Raw genomic sequence first — 19,286 nt, 5'->3', positions numbered from 1 at the left:
ATATTTTCCAAGTGGTAGGGATATTTTGGTTCGGGGGCCGAAGATCCCCGCTGCTATGCCCTCCGGTGTCTTCGAGTCATCGGTGTACCATATTATAGTATGTTCCTGGTGAAGCGCTTCAATCGTGGAGCTGTCCCACGCACATTTGCTCCCCAGCTCTATTTTGAAGCGCTTCTCAAACTTAATTATCTTCCGCGTATCATCTCTGGGAAGTTGGATAAGTGGAATCTGCTCCTGCAGCTTCGCCATGCTCCGTGACTGTATCACTTTGCCTCTTCCACATCCCTCTTTAGCTATGTTTACTAAAGTTCTCCTGGCTGCCTGCTCAATTATTATATGTAGAGGCGTTAACTCAAGCAGCACCTCTATTGCTGCCGTCGGGCATGTTTGCATAGCTCCCGTAATGCAGAAACACGCTAAGCGTTGAAGCTTCGTGAGTGATTTTTGTACGGTCACCATGGTTGTCCTTGATGCCCACGCAACTGCTCCGTACACTATGATAGGTCTTACTATCATAGTGTACATCCATCTTAGGATCTTTGGGCTTCATCCCCAGGATCTTCCTGCAATACGTCTGCACACCATTATTGCTCTTGTAGCCTTTGATATGGTATTCTCGACGTGTTTCCTCCATAAGAGCTTAGAGTCAAACGTGACTCCCAAGTATTTCACCTCAGTCGTCTACTCCATCTGTACTCCATCCATTATGATTTGCCTAATCCCTTCCAGTTTTCTTTTCCTGGTGAAGGGCACAATGGCTGTCTTGTTAGGGTTGATACTTAGCCCTACCTCATTACACCATTCTTTCGTTAGCCTCAATGCCCTTTGCATTATGTCGCAAAGGGTGCTCTCAAATTTGCGCCTTACAATGATAACAATATCATCCGCGTACCCCTGACATCGGATTCCGTTTTCTGAGAGCCTCTGTAGAAGTTCATCTACTACCAGGCTCTACAGCAGGGGTGACAGGATGCCCCTTGTGGACATCCTTTCGTTGTTTTGATCTCTACTGTACGGTCCCCACTTGAGGTTTCGGCAGTCCTCGTACGCAATAAGGCGTTTATCCACATACGGATTGGACGTTGTATCTCTGTTCTCTCGAGTGCCCGATTCACACTTTCGTGTATCGTGTTGTCGAAAGCCCCTCTATGTCCAAAAATGCGCATAGCGTTATCTCCCCGCACTCGAACGCACTTTGGATTTCTGTGGACAGTTGATACAATGCAGTTTCTGTCGACCTGCCTGTCCTATATGCATGATATAAAGACCACTTTTGCTCTTCTCCACACTGTTGGGATGTATGCCAGTGCGAGTTTATCCCTCATAATCCTGGCCAGGTGTAGGATCAATTCCTCTCCCTGCTGCAGAAAGGCTGGATATATGCCATCAACTCCCGGAGATTTGTAGCTCTGGAAAGACCTTACTGCCCACTTAACTGTGCTGTTGCTGAAGAGTCCTTTGGCGAGGTTCCAAACTGTGGGTGTCGGTCTTACCTCTCGAGCCTCCTCCGGCGAGGTTTCTGAGGATGCGTCCGGGAAGTGCGATGCAAGCAGGGCATGTGCTCTTTCCTCTGTCCTTGTATAGGTTCCATCGGGGAGTTTCATCGATAATCGCTTATCCCTTTGGTCCTTGGCTAGGGCTTTATGAAGCCTTGCTGCCTCTGGAACTTCTGTTATACCCTCGCAAAATTTCCTGAAGCTCTCTCTTTTAGCTTTCCTAATCTCTTTGTTATATGTTGTTAGATTTGCTGTGTACTGCTCCCAGTTTCCCGTGCGTCTCGCTTGGTTGAAGAGTTTGCGCACGGTTTTCCTCATTTCCGAGAGCTTCCTCGATCACCAGGGGGTTTTACTCCGTGGGCCCTTTGATTCACGACAGCTAGAGTTATGCGCTTCAATAATCACACTGTTGAAGTTGTTAAGCCTGGTCTCTAATTCCATATAACTTGTTCCACTGTTCCTATTCTCTATAGTAGCAAGATTTTCCTGTATTGTATTTCTGAACATATCCCAGTTTGTGTTCCTGGGATTTCGCTTTGGTGGTCCTTCTAGAGGTATAGCCCCGATGACAAACTGGAAAATAAGATGGTCCGACATGGAGGGTTCAGAGGAAACCCCCCATCCAGAGACTAGCTCATCAGCCAGATCGTTACCCAGGGTTATATCCAGGACTTCCTCTCTAGACCTAGTGATGAAGGTTGGTGAATTCCCAACGTTGTATATACCTAGGTCATTATTAATAATAAATTCAAGAACGGACTCACCCCTTGAATTGGTGTCTGAGCTGTTCCATACCTCGTGGTGCGCATTGGCGTCGCATCCCATGATTAACGGTAATTTTGCCCGTCTGCAATATTCCGTAAGTTTCTTCACACCTTCTGGAGGGACCTCGTGGTCATCTCTCGCAAAATAGGCCGCTGCGAAGACGATGTTCCTTGACTCTCCCTATATTTCCATCACCGTCTGAACTGCTACGAGGTCTTGACTCATAAACCCTGTAATGCAAAAGTAGTTAATGGAATTGTTAAGCACTACACACGCTCTTCGTCTTTCCTGAGGAAGATCCCAAATTACCTTATTATTTCTCTCTTACACACCCAAGGTTCTTGGATGAGTGCTATGCCCAGATCTTCCGAGGCGAACCTGCGTGCTATTACTGCCGAAGCAGCTTCAGCATGGTGCAGGTTGATCTGGGCAACCTTTGTGTGTGGGTCGGTCAGAGCTGAAACCTTAACGGCTCGTTCTCACCGGACAGCCGCCGGGTTTCCTCTCCTTTGTCCTCCAACCCTAGGTTCTCTAAATTCAGCCCTTCCAGTAGCTCCTGTGTTGAGGGAGCTTGCGTAGGCTCCTGACCAGTGATAAACCCAGGTGTTGCGCCTGTGGCTGAGGAGACGCTGGCTGGGCACTGGGTGGATGTTGTTGGTGCCTTTGCGATTTGCTCCCCAGTGTTCTGCACTTGTGAGTGGGTTTGCTCCACACTAGCTGGGGCTTTTTGTTTACAGGGTCTGACCGGGACAAAGCTAAACCGGTAGTTCACCTTGAAACCAGCTTCTTTTATTTTGATAAATGATGCCTCGTCCATAGCTACGTTTACCCGTAAGCCTCCCTCCTCGGTACTGCTTCTGATTATACGCCACAACGCGACATTTAAGGATGTGTTCTGTGCCTTCAGCAGTTTAAGCGCGAATTCCTGGTCATTGCTCCTGGGGAGATACATAGTGACGGTATGCGTCGGCGGTATATTATCCCCTTTCCTCGTAATAAGGGCAGGGCCCTCCCAACCCTGTAGAGTTGGTGTGATATTAGTCAGCCATTCGGCTGTTTGCTCATCCTTGCAGTCTACAAGGAGTAATCCTGGTCTAAAATATACGTCGCAAAAGGCTAGAGATTGCTTTCCCTAACCCTTCGATACCTCAATCATTATGGTGTCCTGCAGCCGCGTCAGCTCTTCCTGGCTCAGGACCTCCGCCGGATATTGCCTTGGAAGCACCGCCATTCGTATGCCCTTTAAGGCATCAGAGTAGCCTTGCATTCTTGGCTTCACTTGCGAAGTTGATGCGCCAGGTGCTGGCGACGGCGCATTCGCCCTCCTTGAGGTAGAAGGTGTGGGGTGAGCCCTCTGTCCCCTGGACTGTGGTGCGTCCTCCCGTCTTGCCTGACCTCCTCTCAGGTTGTCAGCGGGAGCGCTCTGTTTGCTGTTACGGCTTTGTTGATTATGTGACCCGCCGTGATGCGATGCATGCTCGCCCCTCGCCGTTTCTCGCTCGCCACGTCTTGATTTCCAGGCGGGCGGGTTTTTCTTGCTCGGCCTCATGTGCTGCAGTGCCTTCTCGCGTGCACTGTCCGGAGCCCTTCCCTGCTTTAGGTACCGAAAATACCACTTCTTACCTGCTCCACTTAGCCCGATTCTTCTAGGGTCGTCAAAGCCACCTGGCTCTCCCAGTTCGGGCCAGCTTGCACCATGATGCTGCTCTGTGCCAGAGTCCTCGAACGACGATGACTTTGCTCTGGCATTTGCGTTGTTATTCGGCGAACGTCTTTCATGTCCCGTGTATGACCTCTTCCTTCCTCTGTCTCGCTCGACCTTGTCGTCCCTTGGATTGGATCGTCTTCGTCCTCATGGGTACTCGCGGTCATATTCTTCACCCAGATGTCTTTTGGCCGCTGATTCTCTGCTGCTGTGTCGATGCCTCTCTCCTCAGGGTGAGCGGTTTCGACTCTCCCGCCGCTCTTCCATATACCCTCGGGTTTCCCTTTGCCGGTTATCGCAATGGCTGTAGCTGAGTGCGCCTTTTTCTTGGGTGGATGGGTGCCCCTTTTCCGGGCTCCTATCGCTTTTCTTAGCCCCTGCTCGGCTTGGCCCACTGGTGGTATTAACCATGGTGTGGTTTGGCGCTGCTATCTGGTTTCGTGGTGCTATGCCCACTGTGCTGTTCACTTTTGTTGGCCATAACATTCTTCACTGTGGTGGTTGACCCACCGTGGTGTTGTTTGTCCTCGCTGACCGTCTTGGTGGTGCTCTGCGCTGAAGTCTGGCTGCAGTGTCCTTCTTTACCTTTTTAACCGTCTCGCTCCCGGACGTTTGGTCATCGTCGTCTCTGGCATGCTCCTCGAAAAGGGCAAGTTCTTCCGCCGTCAGGTTTAGATGACTCAGGGAGTAAGTTCTCTCGCCCTGTTTTTCTCTTCGGCGTTTGTTGTTACCGCCGCTTTTAGCATTTAACCTCATTTCTTTTCCTTCACTTTGTTTTTGTTGTTGGTTTTTGTTGTTCATGTTTGTATTCATCATCTTTTTCGTGCGATCACATGCTTGACTTGGCAAGCGTAGTGATCTATTTTAATATATAGGGGAACTCGGTTCGTCCACCGCGGCAGAGCCTCTTGACGCGGTAAGGCCATATTTACTCCCCAAGGCGGCCCGGTGTCAGGGAGGCGTCGCTATAATACAGCCGGTGTTGTAAACCTCCTGGCTGCAAATCAGTCCAATGGGCACGGTGTCGCATAACACCCTGGATTAGGAGGTGACAGTTCCTGGTTACCGCTCGCATGCGCGACGAATCAGCCGGATGTTAGTAGCCAGACTGCTCCTATCCGGCCGGGTCGCAACCACTTACGATCGGCGTAAGCCACTGCACCACTACAAGGTGCCTTTCCTCGCAGGGGCCATAGCTGACGCCAATTAATTAGAACCAACTATACAGATTAAGTCTTACTTCAACAGTTTCTCCCACTTCAGTGTAGATCTGCCCTCTTCTTTCTAAGCTTTCCATGATTCCGAGCAACGTATCAGTACAGGTGTGATGATGGACTTATTATTGTGGAACTTCTAGACTAGTAATGTTTTGTTGTTGTTGTTGTTGTAGCTGTGCTTCGCCCCATACAATAGGTTCGACCGATCACAAATTGTCATCAATATCCTCTAACGGGAGTCTAAGGAAACTTGCTGTCTCGACAGGAGTGGACCATAATGAGAGGGATGTTAGAGGCGTTGGTTCCACATTACAATTAAAGAGATGATTGGTGTCATGTGCGGACACATTGCAAGCGGAGCATACATTTCCTCATAATGCTTACGGAGATGACTCCTTAAGCCCCAGGGCGGTGTTGCCTCATCAATCATATGTCTGTTGCGAGGCCCAATTATGTAGATGGTGTTCTGGGGACATAAGAAGACAGCCCGTGACGAGAGCAGTATTTTGGCAGGCCTGTAGCTTCTTCAGTGAGTAGTTTTTAGGCTTGGCGACCATATAGGGGACGCGTAGCATGCAAGCGGCTGGCCAATTGCTTTGTAAGTGGTAATGAGCGTTTCTTTATCTTTTCCCCAACTGCCAGCAAGATATTTGAGGATTTTATTATGGCTCTGGATTTTCGGTACAATTGCGGCTGCATGCACACCAAAATTTACATCCAGATGAAACGTCACACCCAAGATTTTGGGGTGTGGGACAGTCGGCAGCGTAGTGTCACGATGTGGATGTTCAAAATGGTCGATGTCCATGTTGTAAATAAGGTCGCGGAGGATTTAGTCGGTGATAATGCCAGGTTTCGCGAGGCGAAAAAACTGGAGAGATCATGGAGGTAGCCGTTTATTCCGCAAAGCTCATCGATCTGTGGGCCTGGGTCTGTGGCCATTATTGTACAGTCAACGGCGTAGGAAACGATAGTAACTCCTTCTGGTGGCTAAGTTAAACAAAAGTGGGGATAGGACACCACCCTGTGGTACCCCTTGTTTAATTCTTCTTGGTTTTGATGTTTCGTTTCTAAATTGCACCGATGCCTGCCAGCCACCCAGATAATTTGCGGTTCACCTTTTAAGACATGGGGGAAGGGTAGACCCTTCCAGGTCTTGCAGTAACGTGGCATGATTAACAGTATAAACAGCTTTTGATAGGTCTAGCGCAACAAGTACTGTTCTATGGTGGGGTTTTGATTTAAACCGCAATTTGGTGGTGGTGCTATGGAGTTTTCTAAAGCCATGCTGATGACAGGCTAGCTGCAAATTTGCTTTGAAGTAGGGGAGCAAAATGGCTTCAAGCGTCTTGGCTACTGGCGATAGGAGTTAGCAGGTTTCCCAGGCTTTAGTAGCGGGACCAATTTGGCCATTTTCCATTTTTCGGGAATGACAAAGTTGGAAAGAGACAGGTTGAAGACATGTGCTAAATATTTGAACCCCTCTTTTCCTAGGCTTTTAAGCATCGGCATGGCTATGCCGTCTGGGCGCACTGCTTTGGATGGTTTAGCATGGCCGATGGCATCCTCACCCTCTTTGGCGGTGATGGTAACTAGAGACGCACTGAATTTGTGTTTATGTGCGTGTCTGTTGGCCCTCCGCCTATCTTTGTCGACCGTAGAATGCATTATATATTGTCGGCCGAAAGCGCTCGCGCATCCGACAGCACTTTATCGCCAAAGGCGATGGAAATTTTGTCATTGTGCTTAGACGGATTCGATAGGGACTTTACGGTGGACTAAAGTTTACCTACACCGGCAGAGATATTACAACCGCTTAGGTGCTCCTCCCATTTCACCCGCTTGTGTTCATCCACAAGCAATCTGATGCGTTGGTTTATATCCCTTATATGGGGGTCGCCGGTATCGAGCTGTCTTATAAGCAATAAATAGAAGAAGTTATTCGTAGCTTCCAATTTAAATCTGACAAGTAAAGTGGCTGCCAACACGCTCCAACGGAGCCATTGTTGATGCTGCCAGCTCAGATAATTCATTTAAGCCCCTGCCTAGCAATAATATCCTGCGAGGAGATGGTAAATTGCGTTTTTTTCTCTTTGAGGTTTATCGGTATAGCCCACGCAATGCCCAGGGGTTGTTAGAAGCAATACAAAGCTTTACCAACCCAATTTTGAATCTCCTGTTAAAATATGAATGCATTATATAAGATATAAAAGGTTCAGCGAGGTCATATAAAACCGTTGTCTGGCTATTACCTTAATGGCGCTTGTTACCGGGACGAACCTAATTCATATTCGGCAAAGAACCATCAACATCGATAACACTGCCCAAAATATTCGAGGAGTGTCTTTATCGCTACTAGAAGAAAAACAAATAATTGCCGGAACTGTGCGGTAAGGTGAGGAGATTCGTAGCACTCCCTGCGTTGGACTGAGATGATAGATACTAGGTACTTCTAGAATATCAATGCACCTCACGAAAGAATACAATCTGAAGCAGGTACAAGCAGTTTTCTTATACAAATTATATCGGTGGAATTTTTTCAAGTAACCCAACGCAAACCCGGCTAAAAAATAACAAGGCGCATCAGATCTTGGAGAAGACTCACTATAAGAGGATCGACTTCAAAGCAGCCTTTGACATCGCGAAAAGACGTTTCTTGTATGCTGCTATGTCTGAATTTAAGTGCCCTGCGAAGTTAATAAGGCTGTCAAATGACGTTGAGCAACCACCTCCGTAAGAATTGGGACCTCCATAAGCCATTTCGAAGTAAACGAGACTTCAAACAAGGCGACTCTTTTCCGTGATGGAGAAGAAAATTCAAGCAGCAGAACTCACTCGTGATGGGATAATCTATTATAAGAGTGTACAATTGTTGGTTTATGTTATGGTATTGATATTATTGGCCTTAACAAACGCGCCTAAAATTCTGCCTTCTCTGGATTATATATGAGGACAAGAGGAAGTACTTGATGACAGAATTGGGCAAAAGATATACAACTTTTTTCTCGGTTATACAAAACATAAGTATCCACCTAAAATTTTTAAGTATCGAACAAATATCACGCTCTACAAGTCGCTCATCATACCTGTCCTGATATATGGCTTAGAAATATGAATGGCGACTCGAGAGTAGACGAGATGGTTCTTGGAGTGTTCGAGAGAAAAGTTTTTCGGAAGATTTATGGTCTTATCCGTGACGCCGACGGAGAGTAACGAAGGAGGCATACAAAAACACCACAGATATGCTCAGTGTCCCTATGGTGTGCACGATCTTAAGTATTATTAGGTGACTCGAAGATCTGTGAGCTTCGATTGGCTGGTTCGCAACTATATACAATATTGATTGATTGTTAACCATGTTAACTATATCATTCCCAATGCTTATGCTAATTTAGTTTTTTTAAGGCGCGACGGACTTTAAGGACCCATTTACGAAGAAACTGTTGTATAGTTCTTTAGTGCAATTGATAGGGTTCAACGCAAATTCATTCGATTTAATCTTCAACCTCTCTATTTTGATAATCCGTTGCCTCCCTATATTGCTTGGTGCATGCTTATCAACATTTTTCCGCTCGAAATCGGAGGTTTTGTTCAAAACTTAATATTTATCTTCGACATTATCGAAGGTGTAATTGACTGCCCAGCCCTTTTTGGACAAATATGTTTCAATGTTCCCAATAGAACTCTCCGAACTTATAATATATTGTGACGAATATTAGCATCACTAAGTGATACTATCATCACTAACTGATACTAAGCAGCCACTCGTATATACGTAAACAAATCCATCATCATTTACACACATATATACAAGGCAACGAAGAGATATTCACAAACACATGAGCCGAAGTAGTACTCACGCATACACACGCATATGGCTAAAAACTACAAATATACATGTATATGGCTGGTAACCAAGCATGAAGTTCGCGAAATTACTAGACCTTAGGAGAAATGGGTGGACGAGGAAACCGAGCGTATAAAAGCAGCGCATGCTGAGTAATAACTATTCAGTTTGATTTAAACACGCTATAAGTTCTGAAGTATAAGTTTTATTGTACTACTCCCAAAGTAGTCTAAATAAAACCCAGTTTGCAATACTGAATATTGGAGTGATTTATTCAGCAGTTTAGCGATTCGCACGTTAGCAGAAGGTGCACGATAATCAGGATTTCCTTAGAAGTCGTTACAATATAATTTAAAAAATAAATAAATATAAGGCGTGATAACCTCCGCAGAGATTTTAGGCCGATCTTCTCTTCCAATTTGCGTCGTGCTCCTTTCAATTTTTCCTATAAATTGGCGGAACGGAACCTACTTGTTTTATCCCGTCTCCGAACGGCATCTGCAAGGCAGACGAGTTTGCACTGAGAGCTTTTCATGGCAGAAATATACTCGAGGTGCTTGCCAAACACTGCCGAGGGGCAACCCCGCTTAGAAAAACCTTGTTTCCTAATTTTTGATTTGCTTTGTCCGGGCGTGAACCCAGGATCTTCGGTGTGGTTGGCGGAGCCCATATAATTTATTTTTGATTAATTACGCTTTATTACTGCTATCAACCATGTGTTTATTTCTCACAATATGACGGTGTGTGCTATTACCCTCACGTAATGGACAGTCGAACTAGTCTGAAAACTGAAGCTAAGCGGTCATCCATAATGAGCTCTTATATCATAAGGCCGGAAAACAGCAGTTAACATCTTTCAACTTACTATCGGTCGACTTTAATTCTAAAATATAGTTTCGATTGAACAAAGACTATTGAAATCAATGTTGTGAACACAAACGTCTGTAAATTTTGGTCTACATTTTAAAAATTTTATCCAGGGTCCTTGTAAAATTTTAATTATGTAGATGCGCCAAGGATTATACGATTTTCACCCATGAGTTACGGAATGACATCCACTTAGACTGCTTATGATTTCGACGGCGGCATCCTTGGCAGAATAGTCATTCCAAGGTGTTTCTCTGGTGTAGCTTGGCAGCATAGCGCGACAAAAACATCCGTTAAAAAGTCGTCGGAGCTACACTAAGAGCTTCTAGGGAAGTGACGTCGACAAAGGTATGAGTTCGAAGTCGTAGTCATATAGCTTCTGTGCTGGCATGTGGTGTGAGGGTCAGGAGGCATGGTAGCGACTGGTGGTCGGTATTGCTACTGTTCGCACATCGGGAATTGTAGCTCGTAAAAACAGCCGAAAAAACAGGAGGCGCCCTCTGCCACAAGAGTCATGAGTATTAATAGACCATTAATAGCAATCGTAAGTCGCCTTTTTGCGTGATCCCCAAGGAGCCACAAATGATTTAAAGAAATTGTGTTCGCGACGATTATTAGGAGTTAACCCCAGGTGAAATTACGCTTTGCACGAAATATACAGACAAAAGTGTGACCATTTTATGTATCTCTATTTCTTTTCAGCATATGCAGCAGTACAATTCCAAAGACCAGGGTTAAGTTCGAAACCTCTCTGGAGCAAGTGAACGAGGGACAATCCCTCCGCAAGGAGCTACTCCTGAAATATTTTGAACGATCTGCGAGATTTTGAGGCAAAAACCCCGGATCTTTCTGAAATGGCCGAAACGTGCATTTCCTGAAATACATACAAACAAAAACTTTCCTAAATATTATTTTTTTAAATAGAAAAATAAAGCTTTTTAAAGTACGAGCACCGGAGTACGCCGACGCGCTGTCCACGCCGCCGCCGCCGATAAAGTGATCGGCGTAAACCTCTAATCAACAGTAAAGCCAAGCCAAATCCAAGGTGATGGCAAACCGAATTCATCCCAATGCGCAGTACAGAAGAATGTCAAAACAAAAGTTGTATTCATTTCGATTAACGATTACGGTGGAACAGCGTAATCGCGGAGCTGCGGAAAATATGCCACAGGATGCGAAGGCTAGCAACCTGCGCGCGCGGTAGGCCTGAGGCTCTAGAAGTCGGAAGCGTACAAAGCAGCGAAGAAAGCTCTTAGTGCTGCCATTAAGCAAAGCAAGCTTACGTGTTGGAAAGTGCTTTCCGAGGAAGTGGATCGGGATCCATGGGGGCAAGGATAGAAGATACTAATGAAGAAGCTCCGACCGCCAAGCCAGCTGATGGACGAAAACCAAACAAGAAACATCGCGGATGTCCTTTTTCCCACCCAACCGCCCAGGGAGGACGGGAACGTTGCCCATGAAGAACTCAAAGTTGAACCATTTCAAGAAGAAGAGCTTAAAACTGCCGTGGAACTATGAAACCTAGAAAAGCACCTGTGCCTGACGGAATACCCGCGGAGGTAATTAGGCTAGCTGCAAATAACTGCCCAGAACTTATGCTGCACATGTACAAGAAATATCTCGAAGAAAGAATTTTCCCCACCATATGAAAGACAGCACGACTGGTTCTCATTCCAAAAGGGAAAGGAGATCGCAACTCTTCCTACCGTCATCTTCCTTCCATCATCCTACCGTCCCCTATGCATGTTGAACACAGCAGGGAAATTGATGGAGAGTCTCTGAAGCAACGCCTCACCAGAGAGTTAGAGGACGGCGGAGGATTGTCTCCCAGATAGCGTGGATTTCGGAGGGGGCACTCCACAATCGATGCCATAGCAGAAGTTATAGACGGAGTCAAGAAAGCCAAGGCAGCGTGCCACAGAGCAAGACCTATAGTGTTGCTGGTCACGTTGAACGTCAAAAGCGCTTTTAACTCAGCCAGGTGGGGGAACATGCTGGAGGCGAGCTGGCACAGTTAAAATTAAACCATGTCATGCGTAATGTAAATAGGTGGATGGCTTATCACGGTCTACAGTTAGCAACAGCAAAAATAAACGGATTTCCACTACCAGGAAAATGACGGTTGGGGATTAGTCAATAGAAACACTCACTTCAACGAAATATCTGGGAGTGAGGTTAGACAGCAAACTCATCTCCTCGGATCACACACGAGAAGCCTGCGAAAGAGCTGCGCACAATAGCGAATTTGAGTAGATTAATGGCAAACACAGGTGGTCGGTCCAACGCAGAGGGGCGCTGCGAATAGCTTCGGCTTACCGCACGGTCTTGGCTGAAGCTGTCCTGGTTGTTGCGAGAACCATACCAATATATCTTCTCGCTGAGGAAAGAAAAGAAATAGACGAAACGGATCGCAAGCGAGTAGAGCTGCTGTTCCCATGCATGCGCGAGAAGAATAGATTCGACGCTGGCAAGAACAATGGAGCAACAGCATCGTTGGAAAGTGGACTAGGGAACTAATCCCTGAACCGAATCCATGGGGAAGCGACCACACGCAGAGGTAGATTTTTACCCGACCCAGTTCTAACCAGACACTGCTACTTCCGAAAATACCTACAAAGAACGCGCAAGGTTGATAACCCGAGCTGCCTATACTCTGGGAAAATAGACGACATACGTCGCACCTTCTTCGAATGCGGGCACTTCTCCAATCAGTGAGGGAGTGTAGAAGAGGTACCTGGCGACCTATCCCCGGGCAGTGTCATCAATAACATGACCTGCCGAAGAGACAGATGGGATACGGTCAGCACTTATATGAGGCATATACTTATCCGTAAACGAGAAGACGGATGCCTAGCCCATTAGCGTGACAGTAGCCATAGAGCTCACGTACCCGAAGTAATGCTAAACGGGGTCCCAGGTACGGGGATTTAAGTTTTGGTGGGTAGCCCTTCATGGAAGAAGGGAGTCCTACACTCGGAGAGTCTCGCAGTGACGCTTAAATATCCCGGTCAGTGCATAAAGCATTTCCTCCCTCCACGAAACACAACAAAAAACAAAAGTTTTAAACCTTGGCCTGTCGGTTGGTGCCGACAGTGCAGAACCTTGTAGCATCTACCTTAGATGCATCCCATTTTGCTTTTTTTCGTGGACCTCTCCCTTTCTGCCCTAGCCCTCGTTAACAAACCAAACCAAAGGAAGACAGGGAGAGGCCCCCAGCGGGTTAGGGGGCTTAGAATATACCCGCGGTAGGTATGCCTGTCGTAAGAGGCGACTAAACTACCAAATGGATTCAAGGGGTTGTGTAGCGCAAACCCTCTCAAGGGGTTGCCAGCGCAATATAGCTTCTCCACCCTCTCTCTAGCTCTCTCTCACCCTCACCTACCTGTGGCGAATCCTGTTTCATTAACAGCCGAGGCTCTGGCGACTCCGAACTCCTGATGGATCTAGCGGGTGGGAGGGCGGAATGGCCAAGAAGGTTTCATGTGGCCATACCAAATCGTTCCCGAGATGGTCGGGTAGTACCTTTATGGTGCTTGTTACCGGAACGTAACGGATCTGCATCCGCCAAAGGACCATCAAACATCGATAATACTCCCCAAAGCTTTCGGGGAGTGTCCTTATCGCTACAACAACAAGACAGGGAGAGCACTTCTAAAGAAGCAAGATGGGTTGCATCTAAGGTATGCTAGAAAGTTCTTCACTATTGTAAAGCCAGGCGCCCGAATCATGGTCGATAGTGCCGAAGCGGGAGACGAAAAGTTTATAGTTCAACCTATCCAAAGTCTCGGGATTCACAGGCAAATGTCATCTCTCCTATACTGGGCGGAAATCAAAAAATTATATAGGCTGTGTCTACCTGAAAAGATCCATCTCACAAAAAGTCAAATTATGGTATTAATGAATTTTTTTATTTATTAATGTTTACGAAATTTCCTTTACAGACGTTTTACAATAATAATGGGATGAAAGCTCCGTTAGCCATTCATTTTTAATAACGGTTATGTTGCTCATGAAAAGTTTTGTCGTATGAACTAATTCTGTAAAAAGGATATATTGAGGTTGTGGCAGGGTGTATAAAGATGAAAGTGGATGTATGTATAAATCCAGGCCACCCTGTATTCTTTTGTAAACGCCCGAATAATGTAAATATGCTGCATTGAGGAAAAATGCTGATGTAATGCATTTACAAATTATTTCCACATCTCCTTGGCACGATTTCAATGGAATATTCAAATATTTCTTAGCAAGTCTTACCAATTGTTCGCGCAATTCATAAGCACAATTCAGATTACGATAATTCAAATAATATATACGACAAAATTGTTTACTCTGATCATTTTCCACAAATGCCGTAAATACATTTAGTAATGTAATTAAATCACCTTCGGCTACCTCGAAATTTCGTTTGGCAACGCGAGCTTTGATTTGTCCTTGTCCAGTGGCCGGTTGTGCAAATACAGTTTCCACTTGAAGCATAGCAATTATGGTTATAATCTCTTCGGAGCAATTCATTGTGCCAGACATATAAAGCATTCGACTGAGCATAGGTGGGAGTGGCATTTCAGCCATAAAGTAGCCAAGTGGTTTGGTGAGATTTGCATCGCTATCTATGGCGGCTAAAAAAAATAGATAGATACAAGAGAACGTCAAATAATAATTATTATAACTCTGAACTGTTTTGTGTATTTGATATTGGAAATTTAAACATAATTACCAAGATGTTTCCATCCTTCTTTCTGCCCCTCCTATTTCTTTTCCCTATCACCCTACTTCCTGTACTTTCTGTATCCTTCTCCATTTGCTCTATCCTCTATCTCAATCTACATATATAGCCTCTAACTTTATTTTTATACTCAGCGTACTTTGCACACAGAGTATATTAACTTTGGTAACATAACGGTTGATCGTAGCGGCATAAACGAATCGAGATATATATATACCTCCATATATTAAAATGCTCAGGATGAAAAAACCAATTGATTTAGGCATGTCCGTTCATCCATCTGTCCGCCCGCCTGTCTGTGATTACGATAACTTGAGTAAATATTGAGATAACTTATTGAAATTTGGTACATTCGTTCCTTTGCAATCATCTCCCATCGCTATTTTTATATATAAGATTTTGGAAAAAAAAGTCCTGATTATTTAGTAAATAATACACCTAGATGTTGAAATTTGATGTGTGGGCTGATATTGAGACTCTTGATAAAAATTTGAAAATGGGCGTGGCACCGCCCACTTGTGAAAACATAAATTTTTATAAATTTTATTAATCATAAACAAAAACCGTTAAACCTATCATAACAAAATTCGCCAGGGAGATTGCCTTTACTATAAGCAATTCTTGGAAAAAAAATTAACGAAAGCGGTTAAGGAACACGCCCGCTTTTATATAAATTATTTTTAAAAGGGTTGTGGACGAATAAAATAAGCCATATCTTTGCAAAAAGGGGTTTTATATCAATGGAGTTTCATTTCGCAAGTGGAAGTATAACAAGAAAAAGGAAAAAACATAAATTTTTTAAAATGGGCGTGGCACCGCCCCTTTTATGACTAAGCAATTTTCTATGTTTCGGGAGCCATAACTCGAAGAAAAATTAACGGATATTAATAAGATTGGGTATGCATATTTCCCTTATAGCAGGAAAAATTTCTAGAAAAAAACGGACAAGATCGGTTAAAGACCACGCCTACATTTATCTATAAGACTTTTAAAAGGATCGTAGACGGATATAATGAGCTATACCTTTGGGAAAAAGAGCTTAATATCAATGGTCTTTTACTTTCTAAATGGAATTATAACAAAAACTTGGAAAATATTTAAATTTTTGAAGATGGGCCGCTTTTTTGCCCCCATAGCTAGAAGAAAAATTAACATATCGTAATAAAATTGGGAATACATATTTCCTTTACAGCAGGAAATATTTTTTATAGCAGGAGATATTTCAGTTAGCAAGTTTCATTGTAAGAGGAAATTGTGAGACATTTTTTTAATGGGAGGTACGACGCCGCTATTTCGATCAAGTATTACACAGCATTTCTAGAGCCTCAAAAAAAAAAAAAGTTATAAATCCATCGTAATAAAATTCGAAAAAGTAATTTATTTGAAATGAACTGTACAGTTGAAACTCATGCTGATTATATATTGTTCGGTTACACCCGAACTTAGACACCCTTACTTGTTGTCTCTACCGTTAGCTCTACATTAACTTCTACCTTGTTGTTGTTGTTGTAGCGATAAGGAAACTCCCCGAAGGCCTTGGGGAATGTAATCGAGTTGGTGGTCCTTTGCCGGATGCAGATCCGGTACGTTCCGGTACCAAGCCCGAAATTAATGAAATAGGATTCGCCACGGATAGGTGAGGTTGACATTTGGGTTTGGAGATGCTATGTATTGCGTTGGCAACCTGAAAGGGCTGCGCTACACAACCCCCTTGAATCCGGTATTTTAGTCGCCTCTTACCACAGGCATACCTACCGATGGTATATTCTAACCCCCTAACCCTAGCTCTAACTTTAGCTTCATCTTTACCCTTTCTAGGTCACATTTAAGGCCAATATCTTCGGATCAGAGTAAGATATTGAAACAAGACCCATAATATAATAATACAAACACAAATTCGGGGCTAGTCTTGCTCTTTTTCACAAGTCCGAACCTCCGGAACAGTAAGGTACTGAAATTAAAACATGCTTCTATTCTTTATTGAGAGGTTCGTTGCATGCCTATTCTGTTGCAAACCACATCCTTACCCGAATTCACTTGTTGGTCAATATCTTCAAAGCCGTAAAAAATATATTGAGTAGGAGCAATAACAACTAGCTATGATAGTTAGTTGTTATTGCAAGGCGGGGATTGCCCATTTGCTTTTAAATGCATTCACGCATTTTTTGCAAGCAATTATTTAAACTTTTATTTTATTTTTTTTTTGGGTACTCAACATAATAACAAAATTGTCATTTCTTTCATATAACCACACATAGAAAAATTATGTTCTATATGGAAGTATAAATAAATGAAGCAGAAGGCAATTGGGAAAAAAGTTGTATAACAGCAAGACGTGGTGATGGTTGTTGTTGTTGTTGTTGTAGCAATGCTCGCCCCACCTAATAGCCGCGACCGATCACAAATTGTCATCAATATCCTCTAACGGGAGTCCAAGGAAACTTGCCGTTTCAACAGGGGTGGACCATAAGGAAAGGGGTGTTAGAGGCGTTGGTTCCACATTACAATTAAAGAGATGGTTGGTGTCATGTGGGGACACATTGCAAACAGGGCATACATTTTGTATGTCGGGGTTGATTCTGGATAGGTAAGAGTTTAACCTGTTACAGTATCCAGAACGAAGTTGAGCAAGAGTGACACGCGTTTCCCTGGGGAGTATGCGTTCCTCTTCTGCGAGTTCTGGATATTTTTCTTCAAGTACTGGATTCACCGGGCAATTCCCGACATAAAGGTCCGACGCCTGTCTATGGAGTTCACCAAGGACCTGCTTGTGTTTTTCCGCTTCATACGGCTGGGTTCTCAGGTGCCGTATTTCCTCAAAATGCTTACGGAGATGACTCCTTAGGCCCCTAGGCGGTGCTGGTTCGTCAATCAGATGTCTGTTGGGATGCCCAGCTTTCTGGGTATTCAACAGAAACTGTTTGGTCAGCATCTCATTTCTCTCCCTGATGGGGAGTATTCTCGCCTCATTATGCAGATGGTGTTCTGGGGACATAAGAAGACAGCCCGTGGCGATTCTGAGAGCAGTATTTTGGCAGGCCTGTACTTTCTTCCAGTGGGTGGTTTTTAGGCTTGGCGACCATATGGGTGACGCGTAGCACGTAATCGGCTGGCTAATTGCTTTGTATGTGGTCAAGAGCGTTTCTTTATCTTTTCCCCAGGTACTGCCAGCAAGGGATTTGAGGATTTTATTACGGCTCTGAATTCTTGGAACAATTGCGGTTGCGTGCGCACCAAAATGTAGATCCTGATCAAACGTCACACCCAAGATTTTGGGGTGTAGGACAGTCGGTAGCGTAGTGCCATCGACGTGGATGTTCAATATGGTCGACATTTGGGGCGTCCATGTTGTAAATAAGGTCGCGGAAGATTTAGTCGGTGACAATGCCAGGTTTCGCGAGGCGAAAAAACTGGAGAGATCAGGAAGATAGCCGTTTATTTTATTGCATAGCTCATCGATCTTTGGGCCTGGGCCTGTGGCCATTATTGTGCAGTCATCGGCGTAGGAAACGATTGTGACTCCTTCCGGTGGTGAAGGTAGCTTAGATATGTAGAAATTAAACAAAAGCGGGGATAGGACACCACCCTGTGGCACCCCTTGTTTAATTCTCCTTTGTTTTGATGTTTCGTTTCTGAATTGCACCGATGCCTGCCGACCACCCAGATAATTTGCGGTCCACCTTTTAAGACATGGGGGAAGGGTAGACCCTTCCAGGTCTTGCAGTAACGAGCCATGGTTGACCGTATCAAAAGCTTTTGATAGGTCTAACGCTACGATTACTGTTCTATGGTGGGGATATTGATTCAAACCGCAATTTATCTGGGTGCTAATGACATTTAGCGCGGAGGTAGTGCTATGGAGTTTTCTGAAGCCATTCTGATGAGGGGCCAGCTGCAAATGTGCTTGGAAATAAGGGAGCAAAATGGCTTCAAGCGTCTTTGCCACTGGCGATAGGAGAGATATCGGACGATATGACTCACCTACGTTAGCTGGTTTCCCAGGCTTTAGTAGCGGGACCACCTTGGCCATTTTCCATTTCTCGGGTATGACAAAGGTGGAAAGAGACAGGTTGAAGACATGCGCTAAATATTTGAAACCCTCTTTCCCTAGGTTTTTAAGCATCGGCATGGCTATGCCGTCTGGGCCCACTGCTTTGGATGGTTTAGCGCGACCAATGGCGTCCTCAACCTCTCTAGCGGTGATGGTAATTGGTGACGCGCTGAGTTTGTGTTTATGTGCGTGTCTATTGGCTCTCCGTCTATCTTTGTCGACCGTAGGATGCATTATATATTGTCGGCAGAAAGCGCTCGCGCATTTTTTTGCATCCGACAGCACCTTATCGCCAAAGGCGATGGAAACTTTGTCTTTGTGCTTAGTCGGATTCGATAGGGACTTTACGGTGGACCAAAGTTTACCTACACCGGTAGAGAGGTTACAACCTCTTAGGTGCTCTTCCCATTTCGCCCGCTTGTGTTCGTCCACAAGCAATCTGATGCGTTGGTGTATATCCCTTATTTGGGGGTCGCCTGGATCAAGCTGTCTTATAAGGTCGCGTTCCCTCGCTAAGCTCGCGGCCTCCGCCGGGAAGTGGGGCCGGATTTCGGGAATTCTCCCGGCGGGAATGAAATGTGCCGAGGCGGATTCGATGACCTTACGGAAGGCACG

General features: G+C 44.9%; 1 protein-coding gene across 1 annotated transcript in view; it reads right to left on the bottom strand.

Annotated features, from left to right (window-relative positions):
• Positions 1–13,783: 13,783 nt before the first annotated feature.
• LOC137243966 (probable ATP-dependent RNA helicase DHX35) overlaps positions 13,784–19,286 on the bottom strand; it is a 106,870-nt gene continuing 101,367 nt past the window's right edge. The window contains exon 6 of the mRNA XM_067772348.1: positions 13,784–14,513. Coding sequence (XP_067628449.1) covers positions 13,819–14,513 — 695 coding nt within the window. The 3' untranslated portion in view covers positions 13,784–13,818. The remainder of the gene's footprint in view (positions 14,514–19,286) is intronic.

This window comes from Eurosta solidaginis, chromosome 3 (assembly GCF_040869045.1).
Source record: "Eurosta solidaginis isolate ZX-2024a chromosome 3, ASM4086904v1, whole genome shotgun sequence".
Classification (NCBI taxonomy): domain Eukaryota; kingdom Metazoa; phylum Arthropoda; class Insecta; order Diptera; family Tephritidae; genus Eurosta; species Eurosta solidaginis.
This window is presented reverse-complemented; position numbering and strand designations above follow the sequence as displayed.